General features: G+C 40.6%; 2 protein-coding genes across 5 annotated transcripts in view; one reads left to right on the top strand and one right to left on the bottom strand.

Annotated features, from left to right (window-relative positions):
* Positions 1–207: 207 nt before the first annotated feature.
* Positions 208–13,730, top strand: LOC109483807 (growth factor receptor-bound protein 2-like). Of its 4 annotated transcripts, none has more exons than XM_019786968.1 (5): positions 208–574; positions 5,279–5,376; positions 9,415–9,537; positions 9,832–9,997; positions 10,312–13,730. In XM_019786968.1, exons 1-5 carry the CDS (start codon positions 497–499, stop codon positions 10,483–10,485), a joined length of 639 nt encoding a protein of 212 aa, XP_019642527.1. In that variant the 5' UTR covers positions 208–496; the 3' UTR covers positions 10,486–13,730. The 4 variants fall into 4 exon arrangements, with proteins under 4 accessions (XP_019642527.1, XP_019642516.1, XP_019642507.1 ...); XM_019786957.1 differs by having other exon boundaries at positions 10,309–13,730; XM_019786948.1 differs by lacking the exon at positions 208–574 and adding an exon at positions 2,184–2,207.
* Positions 11,094–27,973, bottom strand: part of LOC109483945 (TATA-binding protein-associated factor 172-like) — a 29,724-nt gene continuing 12,844 nt past the window's right edge. The window contains exons 19-42 of the mRNA XM_019787094.1: positions 27,319–27,441; positions 26,943–27,080; positions 25,154–25,348; positions 24,828–24,981; positions 24,236–24,483; positions 23,606–23,759; positions 23,098–23,192; positions 22,629–22,827; positions 22,032–22,180; positions 21,382–21,534; positions 20,839–20,976; positions 20,527–20,678; positions 20,236–20,313; positions 20,003–20,066; positions 19,663–19,728; positions 19,362–19,503; positions 18,763–18,893; positions 18,067–18,183; positions 17,735–17,883; positions 17,253–17,399; positions 16,758–16,835; positions 16,424–16,553; positions 15,757–15,848; positions 11,094–15,424 (exon numbers count right to left, since the gene is read on the bottom strand). Of these exons, the coding sequence (XP_019642653.1) occupies positions 15,160–15,424; positions 15,757–15,848; positions 16,424–16,553; positions 16,758–16,835; positions 17,253–17,399; positions 17,735–17,883; positions 18,067–18,183; positions 18,763–18,893; positions 19,362–19,503; positions 19,663–19,728; positions 20,003–20,066; positions 20,236–20,313; positions 20,527–20,678; positions 20,839–20,976; positions 21,382–21,534; positions 22,032–22,180; positions 22,629–22,827; positions 23,098–23,192; positions 23,606–23,759; positions 24,236–24,483; positions 24,828–24,981; positions 25,154–25,348; positions 26,943–27,080; positions 27,319–27,441 (3,357 nt within the window). The 3' untranslated portion in view covers positions 11,094–15,159. The remainder of the gene's footprint in view (positions 15,425–15,756; positions 15,849–16,423; positions 16,554–16,757; positions 16,836–17,252; positions 17,400–17,734; positions 17,884–18,066; positions 18,184–18,762; positions 18,894–19,361; positions 19,504–19,662; positions 19,729–20,002; positions 20,067–20,235; positions 20,314–20,526; positions 20,679–20,838; positions 20,977–21,381; positions 21,535–22,031; positions 22,181–22,628; positions 22,828–23,097; positions 23,193–23,605; positions 23,760–24,235; positions 24,484–24,827; positions 24,982–25,153; positions 25,349–26,942; positions 27,081–27,318; positions 27,442–27,973) is intronic.

The raw sequence follows: 27,973 nt of genomic DNA, 5'->3' as shown, positions 1-27,973 counted from the left end.
TTGGGGGTCCCAATAACAGTTTTGCCAAAATTTGTACAAGGTAGGTCAGGTTTGTATTTTCCATAGGAAATTAACCATTATGAATGAAATATTTCTTTTCCCGCATTTGCATAACACGAAATGTCCGATTTGCTGGATGTTTGACTGTGCGGCGGAAGGATACACGCACGTCCAGGACAGAGCACTGCGACTGGGTAAACTAATTTGCATATCTGGAGGAAGGGAGTTGGAGTCACTTCATTTCCGGGCCTCATCGCACTGGATTTTCCCCAACTTTCGGAAACTTCTTGGACTTTACCACACTTCTTGAGGAGTTGCAGGGTTCCTCGGAAGGATATAAGGACGTCTGGGATCTCCCGTGTGAGTCGGAAGCGTTGTTTGCGCTGGAAGTTTGGCCGTGTGCCGTCGGCCCCACAGATACGGATCACCGTCCATTTTTCACTTCGTCGTGCGGGTCCAGATTAAAAAGACTTGGCTCCAAGTGGTCGTCCCAACCATGGAAGCTATCGCGAAATATGACTTTAAAGCCACAGCAGAAGACGAACTGAGCTTCGCCAAGGGCTCCATACTGAAGGTAAGGTCCAACCCAAGTCCTGGTCACCTCCAACATACCGACATTTCCCTGGTATTTCACAGAACTGTGGGTCCAGTTCTGTTGTGTTGACGAGTAAGCTCCTCTTTTACTTCCGCAAATTTTACAGGCTTTCCAGCCGTTAACATTGACATTCACCCCTCTGTTGACACCGCTGGCGTATATAACACGGTTCTATGATTTATACTACGCCCCTTGCTGTTTAGATACCCCGTAAATTTAACGCTTGGTGTCAGAATAAAAGTTGCGGGAACAAATTTTGCCCTCCCCACTTCCTGGATCGATGGGGAGGGTGAACAACAGACAACTGTGAGGAGCTGTGGAGTGCCGAGTTTTGTCTGCCAAGAAAACCCTTTGTCACGTTGTCTATTCACATGTAAACAATAAACAAACAAACAATTCCACTTGATTGATTACGAAGTGTTAAGTTGATGAAAGCAGTTTGTTTTTTCTGTAGCTAATTGAATTCAAATGATGTGCATGGGAGGCTTGTTATGGTAAGCTTGGCACTGTAGATAACAGTTATAAACAACTTGAAACGCTCAATGAGATACCAGTAGTTTACTAGTATTAGTAGTAACAAACAAACACACATCTGTAATTTGGTGAGAAAATCTTATCATTTCTTCATCCCTGCTGCTTATTTTTTTAGCCATTGTGCAATGAGTTGTTGTCACCAATTAATTGTTATTTCCTTTGAAATGTTTTCTCAATGCCTTGGAATAAATTATTTCATAGTAATGATTTTGTGATGATCAGATGTGGTATATGTCAATTATTTTCCCTGCAGTATTTCTATGTATTACTTGTGTTGACTGCTCTAAATCTACTCCCTCCCTCTCACCAACCAAACGTGTCAATATAGTGCTCCTCGCATCTACAGGCAACAAGACATGTAAATATTTGTGCCAGAGACATCAGATACTCCTTACACACTGATACTTGTCTCTGTGCCAGTGGTTTGCGGATAGTCTAATAGAGAAACATATTACATAGAGGCCGTGGGAGGATATTTGGATGTTAAATTAAACTGTTGCAGGTTGGAAGGTTAACCATAGACACATAAGTGTTATCTTAATTATGCTTTGTAACATATTGAATTATGTGTTTACATTTGTTTTATCATTGTTTATTCATTGTTCAGACTTCTTGGTTCTTACACCACTCAACTTTGGCAAATCGTTTTTCAAGTGGGCACAGTTTCAGATCTAACAACACATCATGGAAAAAAATGCTTTTGGTGGCAATGGCCAAACAATATCATGAACAGGCAGAAAAATTTAGCACATAATGTCATTCAATCAAGGTAGACTATTCAGTTGGTGTTGTTTATTCTGTGTTGTTTTGGGTCTGTAGGTGATGCCATTTACTGTCATAATATTAGAAAAAGCCATTGTAGTCTAGATAGTTGAATAGACATGTAGTGTGATGGATAGATTGTTATGTTTATCATGGTTCCCTCAGCAGAAACATCTGCCCTATTTATCAACCATCTTGTGATCAATTTGCTTGTGTTTTCTTTTGTTTATTCATGAAGAGGTTAAATCGGCCAGCACTAGCCACTTTTCAAGTGTCTGTATTCTGTAAACACCCCTGGGATGAGAAAATGTTGATGGTTTGAGGCATGTGATATTTTGTCTTTCTAATTCTAAATTCTGTGATTATTTTGAATGAATGTTCAGCTGCACTAGTTGTCTAGTTCAGCTGGGTTTCGAAAATGTTGGCTGCTTCTGTATATGTATTTTGTCATTCTTGCTAGTATGTCATTAGTTCTGAGCAAATGTAAGAACTAGAAATAAGCACATGAAATTGGTACGAGGCAAACAGAACTTAACAATCTTATTGTCTTTTCTTTACATTTCTGAAGTCCACATTAATGTAACAGTTGCTATTTCTATTGTGTCTAGAATATTGCATGTTCAGCGCTCTGACCTGCAAGCTAAAGGTCCAGAGTTCGAAGAACCAGAGAACAATGTAGCTGTGCCCTGTGGGTGGGGGAAGTAAATTATCCTGTCACCTTTAACCCTCAACCTGCTGAGGCAACCATATGGCGCCAATGTTGTAGTTTGTTACAGTATAGGGCAGCAGACAGAAGGTTAATCTGTCAGTAGTACTAGACATATGTGTACATGCACGTTATCCGGCAAAGAATAAGGACTGACAGTGAGTCTCGCCCTGTGTGCTTACTAGAAAAGTTGAAAGCCTGCATACATTACAACCAACATACTTGTGCACCGACGTCATGCCTACTGCTCTTTTATATTGAATTAATGTCAGCATGTTTTAGTTTTAATGTGACAGAAAAGCTGTACCAGATCTGCTGCTAATGCTATTTGACCTTGTAACTTGTTATTCTGGATACGGTAGATGAGTTTGTGGTTGTTAATAGAAAGCTGGTGATCACAAGCATTATGAGTCATACATGTGTGTTGCATAATGTGTAGAAGATCGTGTCATGATGTGGTTGTGTGTGACTGTGTCAGGTGTGACAAATATGTCGTATTCAACCGGATTATGCTAAAACTAAAAGTAATGATCTTTTCTCCGTCACCCCTAAAACTATATAAAGCCAATAACACCATGAACAACTTTCCTTCTGTATGCATGACATGCCATGGTTAGTCGGAAGAGATTTTGTCACTGGTATGTTCAAAGAAGAGATTTTGTCATGGTATACTCAAAGAAGAGATTTGTCATGGTATACTCAAAGAAGAGATTTTGTCATGGTATACTCAAAGTTTACTTTTTACTTCACTTTCTAAAGAGAGTAAATAATGTTACATTAACATTATCAGTTTGTATTGTTTACTTTCATTTGTACCAAATGAAAACTTAATGGATTGATGATAACCAATTTATTATATCACTGCAAGGCTTGAAGGCCTTGTAAGTACTCTTCATGGCCTTGTTGAGTGTTCTTTTGTATGTATGTAATATTGTTTGAATGCCACATTGACAATATGCATGTAACATGTTATGTGCCTGTGTCTGCCCACTTCTGCAGAAGGCATCAAGTGCCAACAGTAGGAACAGGTGCAGGGCTAAAATAGTAGACAGATCTCACATGTGTCAGTTTGTCATGTATTCCTCTAACAGACATACAGGCACTACTGGCCACTTATTTGTGCTGCAGGGAGAAAAATGAAGAAGTCTTTCTATAGATCTACTGTGCAATCTATGATTTATTACTCTAAGCCTGTATTATCTAGCCTACCAAATTCCAAGTTGGTGAGCTTACCAAGCTCCAAGAAATGTACAGTATGATTTGTTACATACTAAGCCTGAATTATTTAGCTTATCGAATTCCAAGTTGCTTAGTGAAATGGCTTGTCTCTGCAGGTTGCATGTGGTCACAGTCCATTTTAATTTCAAATCTTAAGGATCTAGAAATCATAAGGAGCTCAGGTTCAACCGTTCCAAGTTGCTTAGTGAAATGGCTTGTCTCTGCAGGTTGCATGTGGTCACAGTCCATTTTAATTTCAAATCTTAAGGATCTAGAAATCATAAGGAGCTCAGGTTCAACCGTTCTTGCCGATGTCTGTCAGTCCCAGAAGCAAGGTTACTTCTACCCAAGACTTTGAACATAGATACACACATATTGTCGTCCCAGCGGACCTTTAAGTTTAACTGAAGAAGAAGAACTGTTAATAACAATTTGCCAGGGCAGGTGCTAAGCCTCCTGGGTATTTACTGCATTCTTCAGACTTGAACCTGGAGGGAACATAACATTAACAGGAACATCACACGATCTGATATCAGGGTAGTAATGGAATACCTGCTGCATAATTGAGATGTGTAAAATTTGTTACGTACAAGTCATTTGTATGAATAATGTAGGAGGTATGTCAGGAGTAGGTTTGAGAGATGGTTGGTTGAGTGTCAGACCATCTACCCAGCTGTGAGAACCAAAACTGGACACACAGCCATACCAATATATAATTTCTGTGGTTTTCATACAAATATTAGATAATGATACTGATAGTCAGGAAAAGAGAAGACTGGAAAACTTTGCTCTGACTTTATTTCCTCCCTGAAACTGTATATACCAATGTACCTTAGGTACAGACTTTCCCTTTGAAGATTACTAGTATGTTTTAGTGTTAATTTTCAGCATTTTTTATGAGCTAAGGACCAGCAAATTAAAATGATTACAGTGACTAGAAGTAGATTTTGTTGACAAGTGTGTGAATGTCAGCTGTGAGATATGACCAAACCAAGCTAAGCTCAGGACACAGTAGTGTGTGTTTGAACTTTTACCATATCCAGTTCTGCTGTCCTGAGAGAGTCAGTGTCAGACATTATGTCACATAATCTTGGATAAAGAAGTACATGTAAGGATACTGTGTGCACAGTAAGGCTCTTTCTTTGTGGGTATGCAGTTACTGTAATGCCACTCATCTTCTTATGGCAATCTGCTAAGCCAAAAATGTCACACTTTCACACTGCTGATCCAACACAATTTATGTATACCATTGCTTGAAGGCGGTTAGATCTAAATGCAGAGACCATATTCTGTACTATGAATATGATGGTGTGACAGATGTTTGACCATTGATTGAATCCAGACATGTGTTACTTGTGAGGTGTTTGAGAAATACAGGAAAGCTCATGTGTTGACAATTGTTTTATTTGATATCATTAATTAGTTTGGCTTAAACATCAATGCAACTGTGTTGAACTTTTCAGATTCTGAACCTAGAATATGACCAGAACTGGTATAAAGCAGAGCAGAATGGCAAGGAGGGGTTCGTACCCAAGAACTACATACAGATGAAGCCACATGAGTAAGTATACTGTATTTCAATTTAATTTCTATGTACTATATCAAACTACTGTGTGTTTACATATTCGTATAGAATACTAGTAGTACTAAGATTTTACTTGATCAGTATTTTAATAGCAGCACATATCAGCATATGATGGAATGATAAAATGATCACGATTTAGTTAAAAAAACTGAAATTTTGTTTGACTGAGAGCCAAAATGTTGTATTCCTTATTGTAGAGCTGGAGCAGAAGTTGAGTTTCCTCTGACGCATGTCTATGTAACTGGGGGAAAACACATTTTCTGTCATGTTTCCTCTTTTGTTTCCTCCGCATCACGTCTAATGCACAACTGGGATATAAGCCAAAACTTTGAGGTTTGACTCACAGCAAATCTGAAAATGACAGTGCATCTTTCACAATATGCCCAGGAGCACTTATCAATTCAAGTATAGTAGTATAGTACTAGTAGTCCCGTATTCATTTCCAGAAACTGTTCCATCCCTACATTTAACAGATATTTCTCATGAAGCAAAGTAATTTAGGACAAGATTTGTGCATTATGTTTTCAAGGAAAATTTTGTTATCCTAAAATGTCTGAAATGAAACTCCAATAGCCAGATTTTCTCCATGCTTCCTAAACATGTACTACAACTGGAATTGCTAGCCAAATGGTTACTTCAGTGTGATAAGGTTCAAGCAGACACCTGTGTAGCATATGAGTGAGTGTTACTGTATGAGATTGTGTTTCTATAGACAGGTCAGTAACTTGTGAAGAATGTATAGCCCAGAGGCAGGTGTACAGATGATTGTCTTCTTGTCTTCCTGCAATGTCTTAGAATACAAATCTAGCGCCACGTACGTCTGTCTTGGACAGGTCCAAAACAAACTGAATTGTCCATGAACTGGTTTTTGGACTGGCACAACAACCAGTACATTTATCACATGGCATGTCCGAACCGAAGTGTGAAATGGAGTATTTGTCTGTTTCAAACAAGTCTATGTGAGATTCAAAGATGCTTCACCTGCAGCAAGACAAGTGATCTTTTTTGTCTGGAAGGCCTGAGTTTTGATATGAAATAAACATGTAATGATACAGAGCTGAACACTACCTGCGACTGTAGCAGCTGACAAATGTTAATATTGAAACAACTGAATTGTTGGGCTGCCTAACATTATTTTGAAAATTGTGGGGAGACCTGTGCCTTCGTACAGGTATAAGACTAAAAAAAATAGGTAAACAGCTTCAATTTTGGATATACAAAAGTGCTTGATGATATGTGCCCAATATTTTGAACCCTGACCAACCTTGCCCTTTGTGTATGGACAGGATGACTCAGCAGCATATTACATTATACTGCTGTAATCTGCATCAAACATAAAAACATAATCACATTCCACCTGCTCCTGAGGGGCAGATGACAAGAAAGAAATTTCCGACTCTGTCGCTCTGGGGGTCGAATTTCTATTGTCACACACAGTAGTTCGTGCAGGGATCTGATTACTGTCCTGGTACATGTATTATGAATTCTTGGAAAACTTCTTCATGTACATTCAATTATGTATGTATCGTCATTACCTTTTTTAAAACTGTTTTCTATCCCACAAACAGTCCCAAACATGTTTTTTTTATTTTTTGTTTAAAAATTAAAGTCACACCAATACAAAATGTTTTTTTTTGTCTCAGACGTTTTGAAGAGCCATAAAAAAGCAAGAGTTGAGCATGAAAAATGAAAACGGGGCAGGGATAAAAACTTGAATCTAACAAGTAGATTGTCTTCATGAAATTAAACACTGTTTTTCTGTTGGTCAGAATTCAGCAGTATTACTCTGAGTCTGAGACCCATAATCATATGAATTTGGTTTGTTTATTCATGAAGTATTATTGGCCTGCTGGCTGCTTTATTTCATTGACTAAGAGTAAGAGGTCATGATTGTGGTAAGAGATCAGGGTCAGAGAATATGATACTGGGTAGTTCTTAACTAAGCAGTTCAATAATTATAAGTGTAGAATCCATATCTTACTGTAAGCAAAAGTTACACCACTCGGCTTATTGTTAACATTCTTCCATGGTGGTTTCCAACACCTGTACTGGGTGCTGGTTAAATCAGGCCAACAAAATTACAGGTGTTGAAATCGTAAGTCTACAATTTCAGCATGTCCTCACAAATCACAGGTTGCAAGCCGGCACTTTGTGTTAAAGTAAATGTGTGGGTGGCAGAATTTTAGCAGCATTTGCATGTTTGTATACTATCTGTTTACATCTTCAGAATTTGTCAGAATCAGCAGATTTTACCTTTGCAGTCCTAATAATATCCTCTCTGGCACCAACACTAAAGTTGAGTTGACCAAGAACCAGTGAATTGTATTGATTGATGAAGCTCGTGCCAGGGGCCTCTGTGGCTCTTTAGCTCACGAGTTCTTGTTGTTTTACTTCATTAAGTTTTACATCTCTGATGCGGAGTTTTAAGGGCATTAGTCAGGTCAGCAGTGCAGTGAGAGGTCAAGTTTAGAGCATCTATTTCAGGTTTTGCAGACACAGAAATAGACGTTCCAATCCATATGGAGACAGAGCGGAGCTGGTGTGTTTAGTCTGATGTAGGGGAGAGGTTGGATGTGTACAGGGTCAGGCCATGTCTGTTTGATTGGCTCAGTGGTTATGGGTAGAAAAAATAATTTACTTGATATCACATTCAGACTCTTATCTTACTGTAATATTGGAAGATTATCATTATCATTTTGGAAGATAAACATGAAAGTCTGTACCTTGGATATGCAGTAAAAAATTCAGCTTGTTTTGACATATTGGATTTTATTTGACTGAATATGACTGAATAATGGCTGAATACAGCATTAACATATCTTGTCCTGTATATGCCAAAACTGCCTGGAAATCAAGTTTTACAAGTTCAAGGAGCAACCTTGGCCATCTCATGATGAAATGAATAAGTACCTAATATGACTGGAATGTAGAATGTAGTGAAGTGTAAGTAAGGTTTAAGTTCTTTTAGCCATCTGTTTTTATCTTGACCTTTTGTTTCATTTTCATTTTGAAATGTCTGAAACATAAGGAAATAAATCTTTTGTGGGCTGAGAAAAATAAGATGCCTGAATAACATTTATAAATGTAGAATTGAAGTTTATCTACCCAAAGGTCAACCACGACTGACCTGTGTTTTATAAGAAGTTCCTTTCCCTAATCACTAAAGTACGGTTCATTTGAACTCGACCATTTAGAATAGCACAGTAGACTTCACAGTAACTCAGCCGTGTGTCTGTCCCATTCCATTACCCCCGACAGAAGCCAGTATTGATCATTCGTTAAGAACCTAATCAGCTTAGAGAGGATAATGGCTTTCAGTAATGACATTCTACAAGCGAAGCATAATGGCCTTATCTGTAGCACTTGATTAGATTTTCCTTTAGGTCAAATTGAGAACAAACAAATGATTTGTGTGATACAAAATGTAACAATATATGTAATACAGTTATAGCAATATTGAATAAACCATTTCAGACTTGTGTATTCATTCCTATATATTCAGTCGCAGATTTTGAAATGACCTTGTCTTGTGAGGCTATCCCCAGAATAACTTGGCAGTCCGATTGGTTTGCACTTAGGCTGTACAGCTTCCATTCTATGGTTGCCATCCCAGAGAAATTACAAAATGCAGGGATCCGTTCAGATAGACCGTTCAGAAATACCTGCTCAGCTCCAATTTTACCTACATATTACTAGTACCTATAACCTGCATATGCAGTAAGTTGGTATTTCAAGCCCCGAAATGGTTGCCCTTTGAAGAGAAGAATACACTTAAATTATGAGTGTTTCTAAATTTTCTCAGACCTTATTTCCCCTGGTATAAATGAAGAAAGGACCAGAAGACCATCCAATACTGGTGTTTTGTCTATTGTTGCTCACATCTCCATTCTTATATAAGGTGTTACATGTACAACATTGCAGAAATATGGTTTTGAGTTTTTTTAAAGAAATTGCATGCAGGAACTATACCCATACCCACTGTTGTGTTTACCAATTGTTTGTTTGTTTGTCCAGGTGGTTCCACGGCAAAATTAGCAGACAGATGGCGGAGGAGAGACTAATGAAACAGGAGATGGACGGTGCCTTCTTGATACGGGAAAGCGAGAGTTCGCCGGGTGACTTTTCACTTTCAGTCAAGTAAGATATTTCTTTATCTTGAAATTAATGTTTCAAATTTTGATATAGTGTTCAGAATAAGCACTCAGGAGAATTTTTAACTGATCTTGTTGAACATTATGATGGTTTTCTGCTAAATATTTGGCCTTTACTGTCTTTAAGAACAACAGGTGATGATGATGATGAAAATGGCTGCTGTGTTCCATTTGGGCGCCTAGAGATTGACATAAAGTCCAAAAGGATGACTGCCAGAGATTTGGTTACCTGAGGTTCCATTGGTTCACGTTCATGTTGGCACTTCTTGTCCCCCTACAGGTTTCACAAGGAAGTGCAACACTTCAAAGTTCTTAGGGACGGGGCGGGGAAGTACTTTCTCTGGGTTGTCAAATTCAACTCACTGAACGAGCTAGTAGAGTATCACCGGTCATCCTCGGTCAGCAGAACACAAACCATCTTTCTGAAGGACATGGAGACGAAAAAGGTAACAGAACATTCTGGATGAACTCACACGATAGCTGGTATGTTAGTAGCTGTGGGCAAAATGAAGGGTAGGTTCAGCTATGGACCTCCTAGCAGCCTTCTATGGTATTGCAGCAGAATTGTTTTCATATTTTGTTCTAGATATACTTTTCAGGTCATCATTTGATAGATAGCTATTGGTGTTGTAAAGAAGTGGTATAGGTTTAGGCCCTCCATCAGCTTTTTGAACTGCAGGGAGCAGCTTTGTCAAAATTTCTGAAAGGTTTTTGAAGGCAAAAAAATGTCAGATCCTGATGTTGTTGTGTTTCCCAGCAGGAACTGAAAGTCCAGGCCAAGTTTGACTTCAATCCACAGGAAGCTGGTGAGCTACGGTTCCGGAAAGGAGACATCATCTCAGTAATGGATAAGAGCGACGCAAACTGGTGGAAGGGACAGTGCCACGGAGAAACGGGGATGTTCCCTGCCCCTTATGTACAGGAGCTCAGTTAGATCCCTCCTCCTCCTACACTGTACCCCCCCTCTCTCCCACACAATGTGGTTCAATCCATGCTTTTTCTTCTATATTCACTCCAACAACATTGCTTGTTTCTTCAGATGAAAACTGACTTTGACAAGAATGAGAGCTAACTAGGACAAACTAAGAGTCACAGACTACATTCCAGTCTTAACTTATCCTGGAATTGTGTTGAAGGCTTTTAAACCTACAGTATAAGATGCCTGCACTTTTCTCAAGTTTTTGTTCTTTTCCTCTCATTTTGAGGAGTGACAGAAACAAGTAACTTTGTTGAAGAGACATTGCCGTGACTCTATCATATCTAATCAAATGATTCTTAGCAGTTTCTCACAGTGCCAGCTTCTGAAAGTCTAATATCGCGATATTTAAAGAAATTTATCTTGAGCACAAGTTATATTGTGGATGATTCCAACCTCCCCAGGGTTGGGGGAGGCCAGGTTGCACCATTGTTGGCTTAGGGGAGATCAGGCTTTGCCATTGCTGGGTCAGGGGTGGTTTGCTAGACAGATTTAACAGTTTGTACAGCTAAGTTGTACAGTAATTTCTGCATTTACTATAATAATAATCTTCAATTGATGTGAACTTTTTTTTTGATGATTGTATTTCTTAAAGTTTACATGGTTAGAATAGCCATGACTTATCTGTAGAATTTTCTGTTCAAATGTTTAGTAAAAGTGATATACTAAAGACATCATCATTATAACAGGTACACGTAGCTTTAGTTTCATTAAAAGAGGGCTCACTCATTTCAAAAGGGTGAAAAACCTGGATTTTTCATGTGTTTAAAGAAGAGCATTTTGTACAAATTAGAATGGAGTTTAGGGGGCATGGTATGGAATCAATTTCAGATCAGGAAATGTCTGGCCGTCTCCTCCTCTATTGAAATGGACTAGTCCAGAGGACATGTTATATAGTATACATTTCAGGTCTTTGAAAGGTTGGCGCAGGTTCAAACTTTTGATTCTTTTCCTTGACAAAAAAGTGTGGAAAATGATTCAAGTGCTAGTTTTTGTTCAGAAATATTTTACTTGTAAACCTTGCATGGTTACACAGACTTATAAAAACAGAGGATCAATCTGCAGTTTTAAGGACATTCACTTTGTGCTGTTTGCAAATCAAAATCAATAACATCTAAGTTTCACAATTTTATGAATTTTATCGCGTAAAATCTTCTTCGATATTCCTGACATTCAGGTTCACTTAGCAAAATCATGTGGAATTTTATAGGTTCTAGTCAGTGACTAAAAAAATCCTGGTGTTAGTTGTACTCATTGTTCTGGCATGATAGTTTGAAGCTAAGACTATGGAAAGGATCAAATTGCATGTTTCTTACGAATGTGATCAAATGCTATACTGTACCCATGCATACACAGTGGCATAGACATGTATGCATTCCACATTATTGTATACACACACTGCATTGTGTCATGCACGCTCCCAAACTGAAAGCAGGTACTGAAAGTAAGTCATTTCTGGGTTCCAATGCCCTATCCTGCTTCTTTCTTAAATAAGATTTTCCTATTTGCCAGTTTGTGGAATGGAAGACACATCTTGAGTGGTTTGGAAGATTCTAAAACTCTTATCCTCTGCTACATGTAGGTCAATTTTACTGAAGAGAGCACTGTGTGCCTTGCTGTTTAGGAAATAGAGGGATTGAATCATTAATGTCTTTCAAAACAGTGACCTATAGTTAATACGGACTGACCACTAGAAGCTGCTGTCCCTGCCCTATTCAGGAAGAGAATCATAATGGCATGATGAAAACATTTAATTGTTTGGCTGGTGATGAAAAGAGTTGTCACCTGTTATGACAATAGCTCTAACTTAGACTTGGTTGATGTTGTTAATATACAATTCAAACAGGGCAAAATAGTGCTGGAAGGATTCTGTCAATCACCAGTGCTACATCATTCAAATTGTAACTGCCGGTGACACACCATCTCCAAGTTTGTTTTTTGTAACATCACTGCTGTTTTGAATCAAGTGACAGCACAGGACACCACATATGACTTGGCCCATAGCCTGACTGACGTTTTGTATCCATGTGCTGGCTACATAGAAACAGTTCAAATGTGAGGGGAATTGGATTTTACACAGCATAGCAGCTTTTTTCATGATGTATTATGGGTACATTAACTTAATTATTAATCATTACATATAACATTGTTGTGGAATACATGTACATGTAATTTAGGGTATGTTTCGTTTTTCTGTACACTTTAAGTCTCCCTTAGGGCTATGCAAATGAACTGTAATATATCCGTGTTCACTGTAAGATGGGGTTAGGGGTCATAGCCTGGTCAGGGTTCAGAGGTGAGCCCAGTCAGGGGTCATGTTAGAGTTTCTGTACTGTATTACTCTAACTTTTATGTTCAATGCATAAAACGTATGTTCTTGTTAATTGTAATAAGCTGATGATGTAGGAAAACCACTGAAGTAATTTAGTGTTGCCATCTGTGTATTATATTAGAAAGAATCTTACTTTTCTCTTGTAAAAGTTGTAACTTGATCAGTATGACCTGGTTATGTTTTGCCAGCTGGACAACATGCTTTCCAATCCCAAGATGATAACCCCCTTCCTCCCCCACTCCTGCCCCTTGAAGACTGACATTGAATGCTGCAGTTTTGAACAGGAAAATGCAATTCTATGCCCACTTTCATGACTTGCTGTAAAATCATACTTAGTAATACAGATACCTTCACTGCTGCAATAGATGGACATGTTATTATTACTGACACAGTCACTGGCAAATTTATTCAGAATTTCTTGAAATGCATCTAAGCTAAGTCCAAGAAGGGTATTTTTTGTGTTCCTTTTTTGTTGCTGTTCACCTTCCCTGTTAATTGCCTGTGCATCACTTACATGTATGTATTTCTTGACACAGGGCTGCCATCCTTGTAAAAATTTCTCACCCAATGCAACATATATGAATGGACTAGTTGGGAAAGCTCTATTATATGCAGAACTGTCAGGATAGAATTTCAGTTGATCTACTGCCAGTGATCATATATTTTGATTTGAGTTATTTGAGATTCAATGGTGTTATCCTAAAGATTTCTTAGTTACATCACAGTGTAACTATCAGCGATCTGAAATGTATTCTTATGAGCATATTATGTACACTATGTAATCATATCCAGGATTTGACATAGGCTGTTTCAGACATAGGCGCATGACAGCATCCATCTATAAAAAGCTATTAAAATCCTTGTAGAGTAAGTTTAATTTGTTGTCTCGTCATTTGTCTGTGTGGGTTTGGAATTAAAGGAACACAGAGACAAGCTAAAAACTTCATTGAGGTGAAGAAAAAGTATTAAATACATATCTATCAAAGTATCAGCATAATAGCCATAAAGATAACAACAGGAGTTTCATTCCATAGTTGTTCCCAACATCTTTTATGATAATAATAGAATTGTGGTGTTACAAACAAAACTTGACAACACTTGGCTTCCATCAACTTGAAGACAATCAAAGTTTCCTTGATTTTCATGTTGGATGGAGGAGTTTCTAAATTCTGTTGGTGGAAGCTATGATCATATACTAGGTTAATCCCTGGGTGAGCTCCACATAGAAAATTATGCAGCACCAACAAAGGATACATGTAATATTAAGTTTAATATTATAGTCTCCACCAGACTAACAATGCTGGCCCAAAAATTGAAAATTTATCCAAAAGGGGAGAATTCATAATTATGATATGCCTATCTTGGGAAGTTTGGCCACCATACAAGTTTGATTTGGCAATTGCAGTTACTCGTCTGGCAAATTATTCACCCTATTTTCCAAAAGCCATAACTTGGGAAGGCCCTGTTGGGGGCTATACACTCTATACTTCAAAAGTGCCTTTTGTACAATGTCTTAATACTAACAGTACAGTATATCAAGTATAGTAAGTTTGCTGTATTGTGATACATCTGACCCTATAAAATGACAATATTTACACTTCAACCACCTTGTAAGTGTGGCCCTAACATACATTGTACATGTACAAACTTCTTGCACAGTTTTCCCCAAAAAGTACAATGTACATAAGGTGACATGTATCGTTACATGTATGAAGCCCTTTTGTACACACAAAAGATATAGCCCTAAATTTGCTGAGTCAGCAGTACTGCTGAGAGTTCCTGACTAAAACTACACTGTATACTGAAGTGTAGGCCACACCTAGATAAATGGGGTCATCCTGTTTTATCATATATCAGTATCTGTACTATCTGATACATTGTAATATGATTTTGGCCCTTATGCAAGGTTTCTTTTTGCATTGCAAAACTGCACTACCACATACATTGTAGGTGTTGCCAAAAAGTACTGCACAATGTTGCCCAGATCATAATCACGTTTTCTACTGCACTAACCTGGGTGACAACTCTCCTGTGTGGATGAAAAAAAAAACTCCAAACATCTACACCCTAAAGGTGTCACCTAAAAGATACTGCACAGTTTCCAGATATTATTTGTGTTGCCCAGACTATACTCTGTCTAAATCTAGGTGACCATTTCTGAAGTGTTGCCAAAAACTACTGCACAGTGTTCAGTAATCACATCTCTAGAGCCCTTGCAAATTAAGTGGCCTTGATCATATTCTGACTTGTACTTTGCCAACTGTTGCCAAAAAAGCACTGCACATTGTCCAGTTGGAGCCTCAGGTTAGAGACTGGACAAAGTTGCCCAGGTCGTATTCTGTTTCATACTGTGCTTGGTCCCACAGCTCACCAAGTCCCTCCAACACACCCTTCACACTCTCAGCACGTCCCTGCACCTTCCCCGCTGTCCTCCCTCCCTCCTCTCTCTCCTTCCTGTCGTCCAGAGTGAAGAGGCCGAGGAGCTGGTCGGTGCCCATGGACTGCAGGCTGGAGTTCTCCTGGGAGATCACGGTGTTGGCGATGTTCAACTTGAACTTCTGCAGCCTGAAATCATGAAATAAAACAGTTACCTCCAAAAATACTTTCATCAGGTTGGTAGAACATCTATTAGGATATTAGGATTTTCTTGCACACAACCATTACTTTTCTCACTCTGCTTACGTTTCAATGTCTATCAGACTCCTTCCAAAAAGCTTCTGACTGCAGTACTGATTCTTGCTGCTATATGTGGTCAATGTAAGAACACATTGTAAGCACCACGGCTTATAAATAACATTCTTTGAAGAAGCATACAATCACAAATCAAGTTACAATGTACATGTATCAATGTTTGCTTTTCTTTGCTTCAGGAAACAGACAAAGGCAGCTCAGCTAACCCCATGATCTTCTCCTCCAGAGTTCCCTGAGTGACAAGTCTGTACACGTTCACCACCTTCTTCTGTCCCAGCCGGTGGGCACGGTCCATTGCCTGTGTAGGGGAGATGAAAACAGTATCTACTGTATCATGTAAAAACAAACTGTATCTAAACCTTCAGCCTGTGACATCTAACATCTAATCTGACATATATTTGAGCGTACAGATTATATTAAGATGGTTAACAACACACATGTTACATGTACATGTATCTTCAATGAATGTCAAAAAATTAGCATTTCTCAAACATCACAAAATGAAAAAAAAAGTTCAGACTCATTAGATCTTCTAAGGAATTTAGTGATCTTGATCCAGTTTTACCTCACTGGTCATGACAGAGAAGACAGACACTACATGTATGTACAGTACATGATTGTGTATTGACATGTTCACTGCACCGGGAAAATTCCACTCGCTCTTTTTTGACCAGCACAATGAACAGGACCACAGATTAACGTCCTGTTATAAGGACTGTTCACCTTAGTGTAGTATGCATGTAGGGTGAGTAATGACAGCTGGGATTCAAACTCCCAACCTCCTGGTCCAGAGGCAGAGTCACTCACCACTGGACTTCGCATATTACTCTGGACTGGTGTAGTCTAAAAACATACAGAATGATGATGTTTTACCTGGAGGTCCCTCATGGGGTTCCAGTCGTGTTCCACAAAGATGACAGTGTCAGCACCAGTCAGGTTCAGCCCCAACCCACCCACGTGGGTCGTCAGCAGCAGCAGGTCGATGGATGGGTCGTTGTTAAACCTTACAAACAGGAACACAAATAGAGTAGTCAGCTAGAAAGGCCAGCTAGAAAGTTCCAGTTGACTTATGAAATATCTGGCCACAGCCATTGTGTCAGTAGAATATAAAAAAAGTGTAACAATTCATGTACATAGCACTCATTACTGTACATTTAGAGTAGTACCAACATCACAACACAACAAAATACAGCCTATTATTCCGTACCTGTTGACAATGGAATGTCTGGCTCCTGCAGGAATGGAACCGTCCAACCTGAGGTACGTTACGCTGGGCATGTGGGCTCTGGAAAGTAACAGAATCATCTATTTAATATGCTTTGTCTCAGGCCAATGGCCCATATTAAAACAAAAAACAACAGTCATACACATTGTCTAATTACACAATCATACAAGCACTAGTCAGTAGTAGTGGGGCAAGTACATGTGAAGGCCTCTGTGAGTGGTACATTTATAGCATTCGCTTCGATTCATCAGCAATGTCAGTGATTAGTTGACAAAGTAACCATGGTATACCCTACATGTACATAGTATCTAGTACATGTATCTGAGTCAGATGGTGTATCTGTAAAGCCAGTATAACCACCCTTTGCAGACATGCCGTGGGGCTGCAGCTGGCTACATTACACCGAACAACCTGTTACACCCAACCTTTGCATATCTAACTGCAAGCATTAGTTGGAATGTAAGCCTTGTCCCTCACTTGAGTAGGTCCTTCTCCAGGATGTCCAGCATGCTCTTGAGTTGGCAGAAGACCAGCGCTCTGTGCTGCCCAACCACCGAGTCTGACAGGAGGTCTGCTGTCTGTCCACTGTCGGGAACGCCAATTCCACAGTCCAGTAGGAGTTGTCTGGGAACAACACATTATGTTAGAGTTCAAGATATGACTGGGTCATAGTAGACATATCGTCATCATTCCAGGTTGTTACCACTCTCACAGTGGAACCCCTGAATTGACTGACTCCAGTCTTTTCTTCGACTTGCAGTTCTTGGCCATGTACGACCCAGGTGTTGAATTAGACTATCTCTCCATTTCATATAGGGCCATCCTGTGTATTCTCCAATCTCCAGGTGTCCATTCAATGGCTCTTATGGTAGATAATGGTCACTAGCACTTATGCCAATGGGGTAAATACTCTAAGGGACCACCAGGAAGGTCCTCAACAAACCATACATACAACTAACCTGAGGGCTGTCAGTTTTGCGGAGTGTTGAATGTCTGAAAGGGAGGACTGCTGTGCCTTGAGCTGCAGCGCCACCTGTTGGAACTCGGGGTGACTGCAGGTCAACACCAGTTTGGGGTGGTTGCACACCTTCTGAAGGTACTGCAAAGCCTGGGAGAAAAAATTAAGAAGAAATAAGTCAACCTTTTGGGATAAAAGATTCTAAATTACTTTTATACATAAAGAAGAGCATCGTAGGAAAAAACTGTGCTTGAAATGAGAAGGATTTGTTTACAGTTAACACAAGTCACATACCCTAATTACTGTTAGATATGTGGAAGTCTTCATCTTCACCTGAAAAATGTGGGTTGTTCGTTTCGGCTTCTCCTCCTCGTCTGCCGCTGCCATGGTGATGGAATTCTCAACACCCTTCCTGGCCTGAGACTTGGCGAAGTCTTCGTATAGCTGAACCTGCGGGAAGGAGTGGTCCTTGTTTACAGTCCAACAACAGTTTATTGGTTTATTGGTTTAAAACTCTCCTTTAGCTGCCCACCCGAGGGTGACAGCTACTCTTCCAGGAGAGAGTATACACATAAACGTTACAAAACATCAAAACACATACATATATACATCATCATATTTACATCATCATACACAGTATATATACAATTAATATTAATATTAATACAGTAAAGAGACTCTTTTTACACAAGCAAGACTGAGTGTTTTATTCACAGACGATGTTTTGGTAACTGTCTGTCACCTTCCTCAGGGCAATTCTGAGAGGTTCACATTGCACTGCAGCACAGGTGTCGCTGCTATAGATGCATTCCCAAATGTACATGGTTTTTTAATTTGTCGACTGTGAATTAAACACTTGGTTTTGTACAAAGAGTCTCTTTACTCAGTAACTTACCAACCTAATGAAACCATTCACGGAAGTCCAACAACATTTTGAAGGATAACCATTTGTGAGAGTGAGTGAGACCATTTGAGTAAACATTCTATTTATGCATCTTCTTTGTAAGATGATTAGTGCTTCTGCCATACCTGTAGTTGGCTGAGCTCACAGTAGTAGTCCTGGATGATCTTGGGAGGCAGATCTTGTAAGACGTCTTCCTTCATTCTCCTGAGGAGGAAGGGCAGAACCTGTCGGTGGAGCGCCTCCATAGCCAGGGCACCTGCACACAGGAACCAATCATTACAATCACCTGTAACTGTTGCTACTGTTGGCAAAATTTGACAGACATGGCAAGAACAAAGACACTTCTGAAACATACATGATCAGACATTGAGACAAGCTAAGTCTAGTACATTGTACTTACTAGTAATTGTCCTCCTTATCCCACAATAAAAACTTTAAGTTAAACTTTTCTAAAATATACACAGTACAAAGCAGACTTTTATTTAAGGCTCCCAACAAAAAATCCGTCCACATGTCCACACAGAACAGCACCCATCACTTCCGGTACATACAAATTTGTGCAATCACTACACCACGGAGCTAGTCCACCAGTACTGGTATGTGTTCAACTTCCATAAAAAAAATTCCCAGATGCTGTTTAGTACATGAGTCATTTCGAAAATGTGTAACCTTCTTCTGCCTTCTCAAACCAGGTGTAAAACCACAAGACTCTTCTCTTTCTCACCTGCTTCCTGCTCCTTGGAGGAGCTCTTGGCATCCCGAGACTGCAGGATGGGTTTGCCATATTTGGCCATGAACTGTTTCTCAGTACCCAGAAATCCCGGCATGAGGAAGTCAAACAACGACCACAGCTCCAGTACGTTGTTCTACAGAGGAGGGAGGGAAGAAATGAAGAACTGATGAATCAATGATGGTTAACATAAAAAAGAAGGTAGAAAAGTATATTAAGAAAAAATCGAACAAATTGAATATAATCATATCTAACACTGTCAATATTTAGTATATTATGAACAAACATGCCAAACCTGGATGGGTGTGCCAGACAGAATCAGTCTGTGGTCGGCCTGTAACTGCTTTACTGCTTTAGAAATCTGGAGGCAACAAAAAAAACACATTCAGCACATTTCAGGAATTCAGTTAGTACTAAATGAGCAATAAATAAACATGTCATAAGTCCTTTAAACTGCAGCATGCATGGTGAGTGTTTAAGTGCAATGGCAGCACAAAGGGTGACAGTCAAAGTACACACAGCTGTATTGGAACAAACTTTAGCTGTGGACATTTACAGTTTGTTTTTAACCAACAGTCAATATCTGATGATTATGCATCAAATGTGGTACCTGTGACTACTTTAATCCCACTCACCTTAGTTTTTCCATTCTTGATGATGTGTCCTTCATCCAGAATGCAGTAGTTCCACTGTATGGTTCTGGTGTAGAAATAGTAAATTAAATCATATTATTTAGATTAGTAATACGTTAACAATAACAGTGCAGTAACATAATGCATTTCCAAACATTTTGCTCGAAACAGCATCCTTTTATCCCGTTATGGGAGTTAAAGTAGAGGCAAAAGATCTAAGATGTAAATAGGCCCACCTGAAGAAGTCAATGTCATTCCTGACAATGTCGTAAGACACCACCACAAGGTTGTGCTTCTTCACACGGCTCCTTAACCTGGGAAGGAAGAAAAGAAATCCTCAAAAATCAGTCTTGGAAGTTGGCTAAGAAGGAAGTTCAACTAAAACTGTGTATGGAACATATCACTTGACAGTAGCTGTATCTAGAAGCCTTGTTGAGAAATTTACATACAACAGACTGAACAACAAAATTGACATTCAAAATATTTTTCGCATAAGTGGCATAATTTTTTTTACAATAATTACTGACCTGTTCCTCTCAGCGGGGGGTCCTGTATAGTGCAGGGGGTTCAGGTGTTCCAAGGACACAAACTTCTCCACCTCGTACACCCAGTGTCCCGTCAGGGTGGGGGGGCACACCACGATGGAGGGGAGGGGGGCACAGTCAGCGTGACGAGACTTCTGCAGAACAGTAAATCAAACCAAACACCAACAGATTACAGTAGCCTGTCAGCCACTGTTGTACACAGGTCTACCAAAATTTTTCACACACACAAGTATAGTGTCTTAGCCCATACAAATCATAGGACTGTAAAAGTACATGTACAATAATTTATCTTACCCTATACTCTGCTGCCCTATGGTAGTGGTCCCCTGCCACTATACACAGGGACTGTAGAGTCTTGCCCAGCCCCATGTCATCACACAGGATGCCGTGCAGTTTGTACTTGTTCAGGAAAGCCAACCAGTTCACACCATCCTGGAATTATAAAGGAAAGACTTCCTTACACAGAAGACATGATGGATTTTTTAACGCTTAAATCATGTAACCTGTAACTTTGGTATATTTTGCCTGACTTAAATAAAGTTACCCGGATACAAAATGTACAGCACAATTTGATATACCTTCTCTCTTATCACCCTTGTCCTGTCAATGAAAAATACTTGGACTGAATCTTAATCTTATTCAATTGTTCCAACCAATTCAGCAATATGCATGGAGTAATAAGTGTAAAAAATACCTTCCAAAATAATGGAACAACATCAGGGCATGTCAGGGGTTCAAACCCAGAACCTCTTGACTCTGGGCCAAACACTATATGAGACTTGCTAACCCACCATTGCATTATACCACACAATGCCACTAGTAAGGTTCCTGCCCCACCTGTTGGTACTTCCTGAGCTCTGCCTGGATGGGGACCGGCACCACGTACTTCTCCACCTTGGAGTTATCCAGCAGCTGCTCCAGGAACCTCCTCTCCTGGGCTTTCTTCTCAATCAGGTCAGCAGACATGTTTGGAGGGTTCGGGATCCCAGCCTTGAAAGTAAAACAAATGTTCATTTTTCATTAACAAAGTTGATATAAAATCATGAGCAAAACAAAAAACAAAACAAAATTTGACTACTTTCTTTATACTAGTCAGGCAGTAACATAACCTTTTTGGATCTCCAGGGGATTTCATCCATAACATCAGAGATTGAGGACCCAAAATTTTACTGAAATTGACAATCCCCTGCATCAGTTAGTCCTCACTCTGTGAGTTCAGCTTTTATCGAGCATTGATGTTTCTGACTTATGGAGAAGATATGCTTTCCTAGTAACCTGAACTTAGCTCAGTGGCTAGATTCAGTGGTACGTCACTGAAGGTTAGACATCCAGATAACAAGATATGCCAAAAAACAGTTAATCAAAGAATTGGATATGATTTTGGAAACGTTTAAGGTAGCATCCACTTCCTTTTATAAGTGACAGATTTAGTGGCCTTTTGGTGTTGCACTGAGCAAATTTGTTAGGAAAAAAAGTCACTTTCTTACCTCTAGTGGCATGAGCCTGACTAGTGTGGCAAAACACTGCGTGGCCAGGAGCCTGACACACTCGGTTTGATCACTCATCCTGCCGAGTACCGGGACCACCAGCAGCACGATGTATGGAATCATCACCACACCAAGCTTCTCAACAATGTCTGAACACAACAGGCTTGTCAAGGTAAGTAAAAATCAACGTTTTATTTTGTTCATGTCACTACACCTGACTTGTCTGAACACAACAGCCTTGCCCGGAATATTAACAATCAATGTTTTAGTTTGAGTCAATATACACTCCAAGTTCTCAACTATGTCTAAACACATCTGCCTTTTACCTACTGCCTGTTTTACCTGCTACACGTAGTTGTTAAGTTCACTATACCGAGCTTCTCATCTAGTGGGGTCATGTGGCATTTGGCTGAAAACCTAGAGGTCCCGGGTTTGCCAATCTTGTGCCCTTGAGAAAGGCACTTTACAAGACTTTTCTCACTTTGCTCAGGTGAAAATGAGAATGCCAGAATGATCATTATCATGATCGTGGGCATTAAAAAGAAAACCAAACCAAACCAACTACCCTGGTATGATGTCATTTTGGCAGAAGGATACAGCTGAGTGCCTCCATGGCTCCCTCCCTCCAAACCTGATCCGACGCACCCAGCATGGGGATCACATGACCCAGCACCATGTTCATGGTCTCCACGGTAACCACCGTACTGAGCATGCCCAGAACCCTGGCTGCCATGTGTCTGACGGCAGTGTATGGGTGGTGCAGACAGGTGCACAGCTGAGGTAAGGTCTGCACCAGCTGGAAGATAGGAAGTGACTCTGTTAGATGGGGACTTGGGATGACGCAAACTTCTAGGCACATTTGGCCCACTCCCATGGTCACATGTCTGCAGTTTAGGAGTGTTACAGGCAGGGGCACAGCAGCTGGAACATTTGGATCAGCTGGAAGACAGGATTGAAAATGATCTTGTTACTGTAAATGCACTTACTGATTTCATCATGGCTGCAGATACAATTCCTCACATTACACGAGCACACACTGTAAAATAAAAACTGTACTTGTGCTGACCTGTGTATGGAGTTGTTGGTGTAAGGCCGGACCCATGACTTCCACCACCTGTAGTGCATTCACCAGGTCCTGTGCAGGGCCATCATGGGCTGAGTCTACAGGGAACAAACATGGACTTTCATTCTCTGTGGGCCACAGAAAGTATTATATTTGCATTGAATACATATTGAAAACCAAACAGGGTACAAGCATGTAACCTTTTCATATCATTTGAATGTCACTTTTACAAATGGTTATTAACTGTAGACTTGGAACTACTACAGCAGGAACGTTTTTAAAGTCAGTTATATACAGTATTATTTCATTAGTTAGAAGGATGTTGATATTATGAGTCTTACATGTTGCTAAATATGATTCATAACATATTCGTTCTCTCTTGCACCATTTCCTTTCATAAGTCACAGTTTTCATGGGTTTTTACCAGGCACAAAGAATGTATATTGTATATTATTAACTAATTAGACAAAAAGTCCTCAATTGCTTATTTCAACACATTCCTACTACATACCTGCATCAGGAGGGAGGTTAGCTGAGGACAATGCCCCCACCGTGGCCTCCCACAGGGCCGGCAGGGCCGTTGTCAGGTCAGCGCTGAAGTGCCGGGCGATCTGTGTCAGCGCCAGCCCTGCACCGCGGACCTGCACTGCAGCCTGCTTCTGAACCTACAGAGGGCGCTCCATACAGTCAGCTGTTGTGTTTCAAGTCTTTCAGAAGGCAACAGGTACGAGGTTTTCATACCATATTATCATTGCAAGTGTTTAACGTTTACTTCCTCCTTTGCACAGGTTTCTCGAAGCATTTTTTTAAAAACGCAGTCAATCTAGTCAAGTTTTATTGCTTAGAAATAAAAATATAAATTTTAAAATAAGGTAACGCTTTCTTCTGTAACACATGACACTCTAGCTCTATACTCTCCAGTCGAATTTCTAATCTTGTAACACACTAATCTAAAATGTTAACTCTATGTTTTGTGCAATGTATTTCTGGACTCCAGGAAGAGCAGTGTTAACTTCTTAATAACTAAAAGCAATTCAAAACAAAAATGTAAAACAGTTACTATAAATCCTTTGATTTCTGTGGATCTCAAAACCCATGATGGCTGTAGGACGATATAAGTGTTCTATGTGTGACCTCTCACCTCATCCTCCTCGGCCAGTATGGCCTCCATGTCGACCTTCACCCCCGGGTTCTTCCTGCCCCTCCCTCCCCGCCTGCTGGCCGTCGCAATGGCGGCTTCTCTCTGCTGCCGCACCAGCGTCAGGATCCCTGAGGTCTTGGACACCCCCTCTGTGCCGGGGGGGAACACAGGGGGGGTACCCCTGCCTGACGGGGAGGGGGTGGCTGCGGGGGAGCCACATACCGGGCTGGCCGGTCTGGAGGCTGGTTCTATATGAAAATTTAATGAGAGAAGAAGTCCCAAGTGATAACTATCAACAGGAAACATTAATTGAAATACAAAATTTATGCAACTGTATACTTTGAATATTCAAATAGCTGGTCCCAAGTATGAGGACAGCCATGTAAAATTCAATACATCCTGGTGTTCAGTGCTCAATATCTGCATATTAGAAAATTCCCCTTGCAACATGTCCAGGACATTGTACCATCTTTTTAACAGCCGCACTAAAATCTCTCGCATCTTGCAGCATTTATCTTTTACTATGTCCAAGAAACAAGCAATTTTGCTGGAATGGTTCAGATGCTGGTAACAGGAAATTTGAACTGCTCACCCCTGATAGGTTGTAAAGGCTGAGTGACCAGTGGTGTCAGTACACAGTCAGCGCAGGCGAACCCTCGCAGGTTCTTGGTGATTTTGGGGTTGGGACAGGGTCTCCTGGTCATGGTCTGTTCTAGCAGCATGGCAAGACTTTTAGCAGCAGACTCCTGGTGGAGGCATGGGATTAGGAATGGCTTTATTTGAGATTCTTCACATATGGCAAAAGTGTTTGTTTCTATGTGTGGGACACAATACCAGCAATAGCTACCTGTGTACCACGTATGTTGTATTGTTACAATTTCACTAAATCATATCAAATCAAATCACAACAAATCACACCTGTAACAGTGAGTTCTCCTCCCTCTTGAGGGTGTCCATGAGGGGACGTATGACAGGGTTGAGTTTGTCGGGTAGGAGTTGGAGGGACACGAGAGCGCTGGCCACGCTGCCCTGCACACGCAGCTGGTGTACGCCATGTTCTACACTCGTCTCCTGGACTGCCGCCTGCAGCGCCGACCGCTGACCCTCCAGCCTCTGGGGGACACAACAAACTATTAGTACTATATTTCTTTCAAACAATCATTCAATTTGTTACTATATCTTCATACTGGTATTGACAGACAGACTGGCAGGGCTGTGTACCTAATACTAGTACTTGTACAGTACCTAAAATTAGTTGTTACAGTAATAATCAATAATCTTGAACCTACATAATGTTAGGATAGAGGCAAATGGCGGGCTGCCATCAGGCCACAGTATTGATGTGCAAGTACATCTAACCCTCGGGGTCGGCACGTAAATTGTTTTACATACAAATATCGACTGACAGACCTACAAAGGTAGAGTATCATCAGGGATCGAAATAATGGGTGCATGTGCACCTTAGTGCACCCAAATTTGGATCGGTGCACCCAATTTTTGACTGTGGGTGCGCCGGTGCACCTAAATATTTTTGTAGTATTAAGTACGGTAAAGGTACAAAACACTGTAATTCCAACATTGCTGTGATGGAAGAAAATAATAAAAAAACTTTGATGCACTGCTTGTTTGAAATTCTTGAGATAGAATTAGATTTACTTCAGTTTTTAAAGCCCGAAAATGTGTCGGCGCAGTGCCGACATCGCGTTACCCACCAACTTCCGGATCCCGACTACAACACTGGACACCCTGGGACAAGAGATCTCTTCTTTCTCGTTCCCCGGTTTCTTGATAGTCATGTGACCAAAACATCGCGAACTCGCTTCCGGAACTTTCCGACGCATTTTGGGAGTTACCTCGGGGGCATGTCATGTGACAAAATGTTGTTTTCGTGCATTTTTCGCTTGACTTCGATAATCTTCGAGGTCACATCGTCAAAACCCGGGTGTCGACAAAATTCGGCCATGAAATTCGTGGATGACAAAGCAAATCAAATTTGTCGAGACTGACTTCGCTTCTACGGTTCCTTCAGCCGAGGTCCGATCGTGATGACGACGAAAGAGATGAGGCAACAACATCAGCCCAAGCTCTTCAAAACCCAGAAGGAAGCGATGAAGCTGGAAACCAACGGGAAACACGCCCGGACGACAGACCGTGCCGTGGGAGCGCCGAGACAGAGGGGGAGGGGGGCGGCCATGTGCTCTCGACAACACTCCCGGGCCCTCCTCCACGGCCTCCCGAGCTTCTTCCGTGTCCAGTTCCGGGTCATCAGAGTCGGATTCCGAAACCGAATCAACCGAGGAGTCTAGTGCAAAAAGACTGAGGCTTTGTGTGATTTTTTTTTCATTTCTAGATTTTTTTAAAAATATTTTTTTTTTCGTATCTCGGAATCCTAATTTGCTTTTTTCGTTAAGATCATTACTGTGTTATTTCCTATAGCGATGCAATTTTCCTACTCTTTGCTACGATCATTTTTAGCATTCTTTACGTTTGCAATATTAATTTGATATTAGTAATATTTAACTTATTAATGTACTACTGGAAATATGTGGTGCACCCAAAATTTTTTTGGTGCACCTAATTTTTTTGGTTAGGTGCACCAGTGCACCTAATCAAAAAAATGAATTTCGATCCCTGATCATCCATCAATTTATCCAACTAATGTTTTTTTGTTGAACTTCCGTCTTTCTCTCCTACCCCCTGCACTCACCTGCATCTGACTTGGCATGACAGTCTGACTACAGGAGGTCCTGGCCAGGGCTGAGGCCTGCTCTACAGTCAGTAAACCTCCCTGTCTGGTGATGGGGTCTACAGGACAGCCACAGGACTGGAGTGCTGTCAGGAACGCCTGCAAAGCGTTGAGAAATGTCAGCAGTTACGCCAAAAACAGTTACTTAAGCAACTGGATATGATTTTGGAAACGGTTTGACGTTTCAGGTAGCATCAATTACCTTTGTCAGTGACACTGGAGAAAGGACAATGCATCAACTAGATAATCAACCATTCAGACAATGAGCTACAAACCCACCAGTTAAACCTTTCGCCTGACCCCAAAACAGTTTTGAGAGTATTACTAAGTGACTGACCCTGCACTCAGTCTGCATGGTGGTGAACTGTGTGGTGATCTCGTCATAGTACAAGTTCTCAGTCAGCACCTCCTGTAAGCGCTGTCTCACAGGCTGCGGACAGCAACTGTCCTGGGTATGCTGCTGTGGGAAAAGGAAAATATCAAAGACTTGTGGCTTGAAAGTCCGGAGGGTTTTGGAAGGAATATCTAATTCATAGACATCATACTAAAATTGTGATGATTCATAATACAAAAACAGTACCTTGAAATGTTCTGGTTAAAAATTAAGTAATTCAGAGAGGAACTGCCGAACCTGTTGAAACTGGGCCCAGTTCCTAACCACCAGAGCTGCCACCATTCGCTGGACAGCAGACTTCCCACTCAGATGGAAGCATAGCAGCTGTCCCAGGCTGTCTACTGGTGCTGTCTCACCCGGCTGTAAAGTGGGCAGCGGCTGGCCAATGTAGGATGACAGGCAGCCCAGCAACCTGTCAAAAAATTAGTTCACTTTAAAAAAAAGTATTCTTCTGACAAGAAACCTTGAGGTGCATATTGTAACTCAAACTGGCAAGGTCAAAGTCACAAGTCAAGGTCACCTGACAGCAGTGAGTCGTGCTTTGATGACACAGTGGTCTCTGGACTGTGGCGTATCCATGGTAACTGACTCCGCCCTC

Source organism: Branchiostoma belcheri, unplaced genomic scaffold, assembly GCF_001625305.1.
Source record: "Branchiostoma belcheri isolate BF01 breed outbred unplaced genomic scaffold, Haploidv18h27 scaffold11, whole genome shotgun sequence".
Taxonomy (NCBI): domain Eukaryota; kingdom Metazoa; phylum Chordata; class Leptocardii; order Amphioxiformes; family Branchiostomatidae; genus Branchiostoma; species Branchiostoma belcheri.
The sequence above is the reverse complement of the archived record's forward strand: the minus strand, read 5'-3'. Positions and strand labels throughout refer to the sequence as shown.

Excerpts from the sequence above, each read along its gene's own strand:
- LOC109483807 (XM_019786957.1), top strand. The coding sequence starts at position 497 with ATGGAAGCTATCGCGAAATATGACTTTAAAGCCACAGCAGAAGACGAA. Across the intron at positions 5,377-9,414 it reads ATACAGATGAAGCCACATGA|GTGGTTCCACGGCAAAATTA; the intron begins GTAAGTATACTG and ends TTGTTTGTCCAG. Across the intron at positions 9,998-10,308 it reads AGGACATGGAGACGAAAAAG|CAGGAACTGAAAGTCCAGGC; the intron begins GTAACAGAACAT and ends TGTGTTTCCCAG.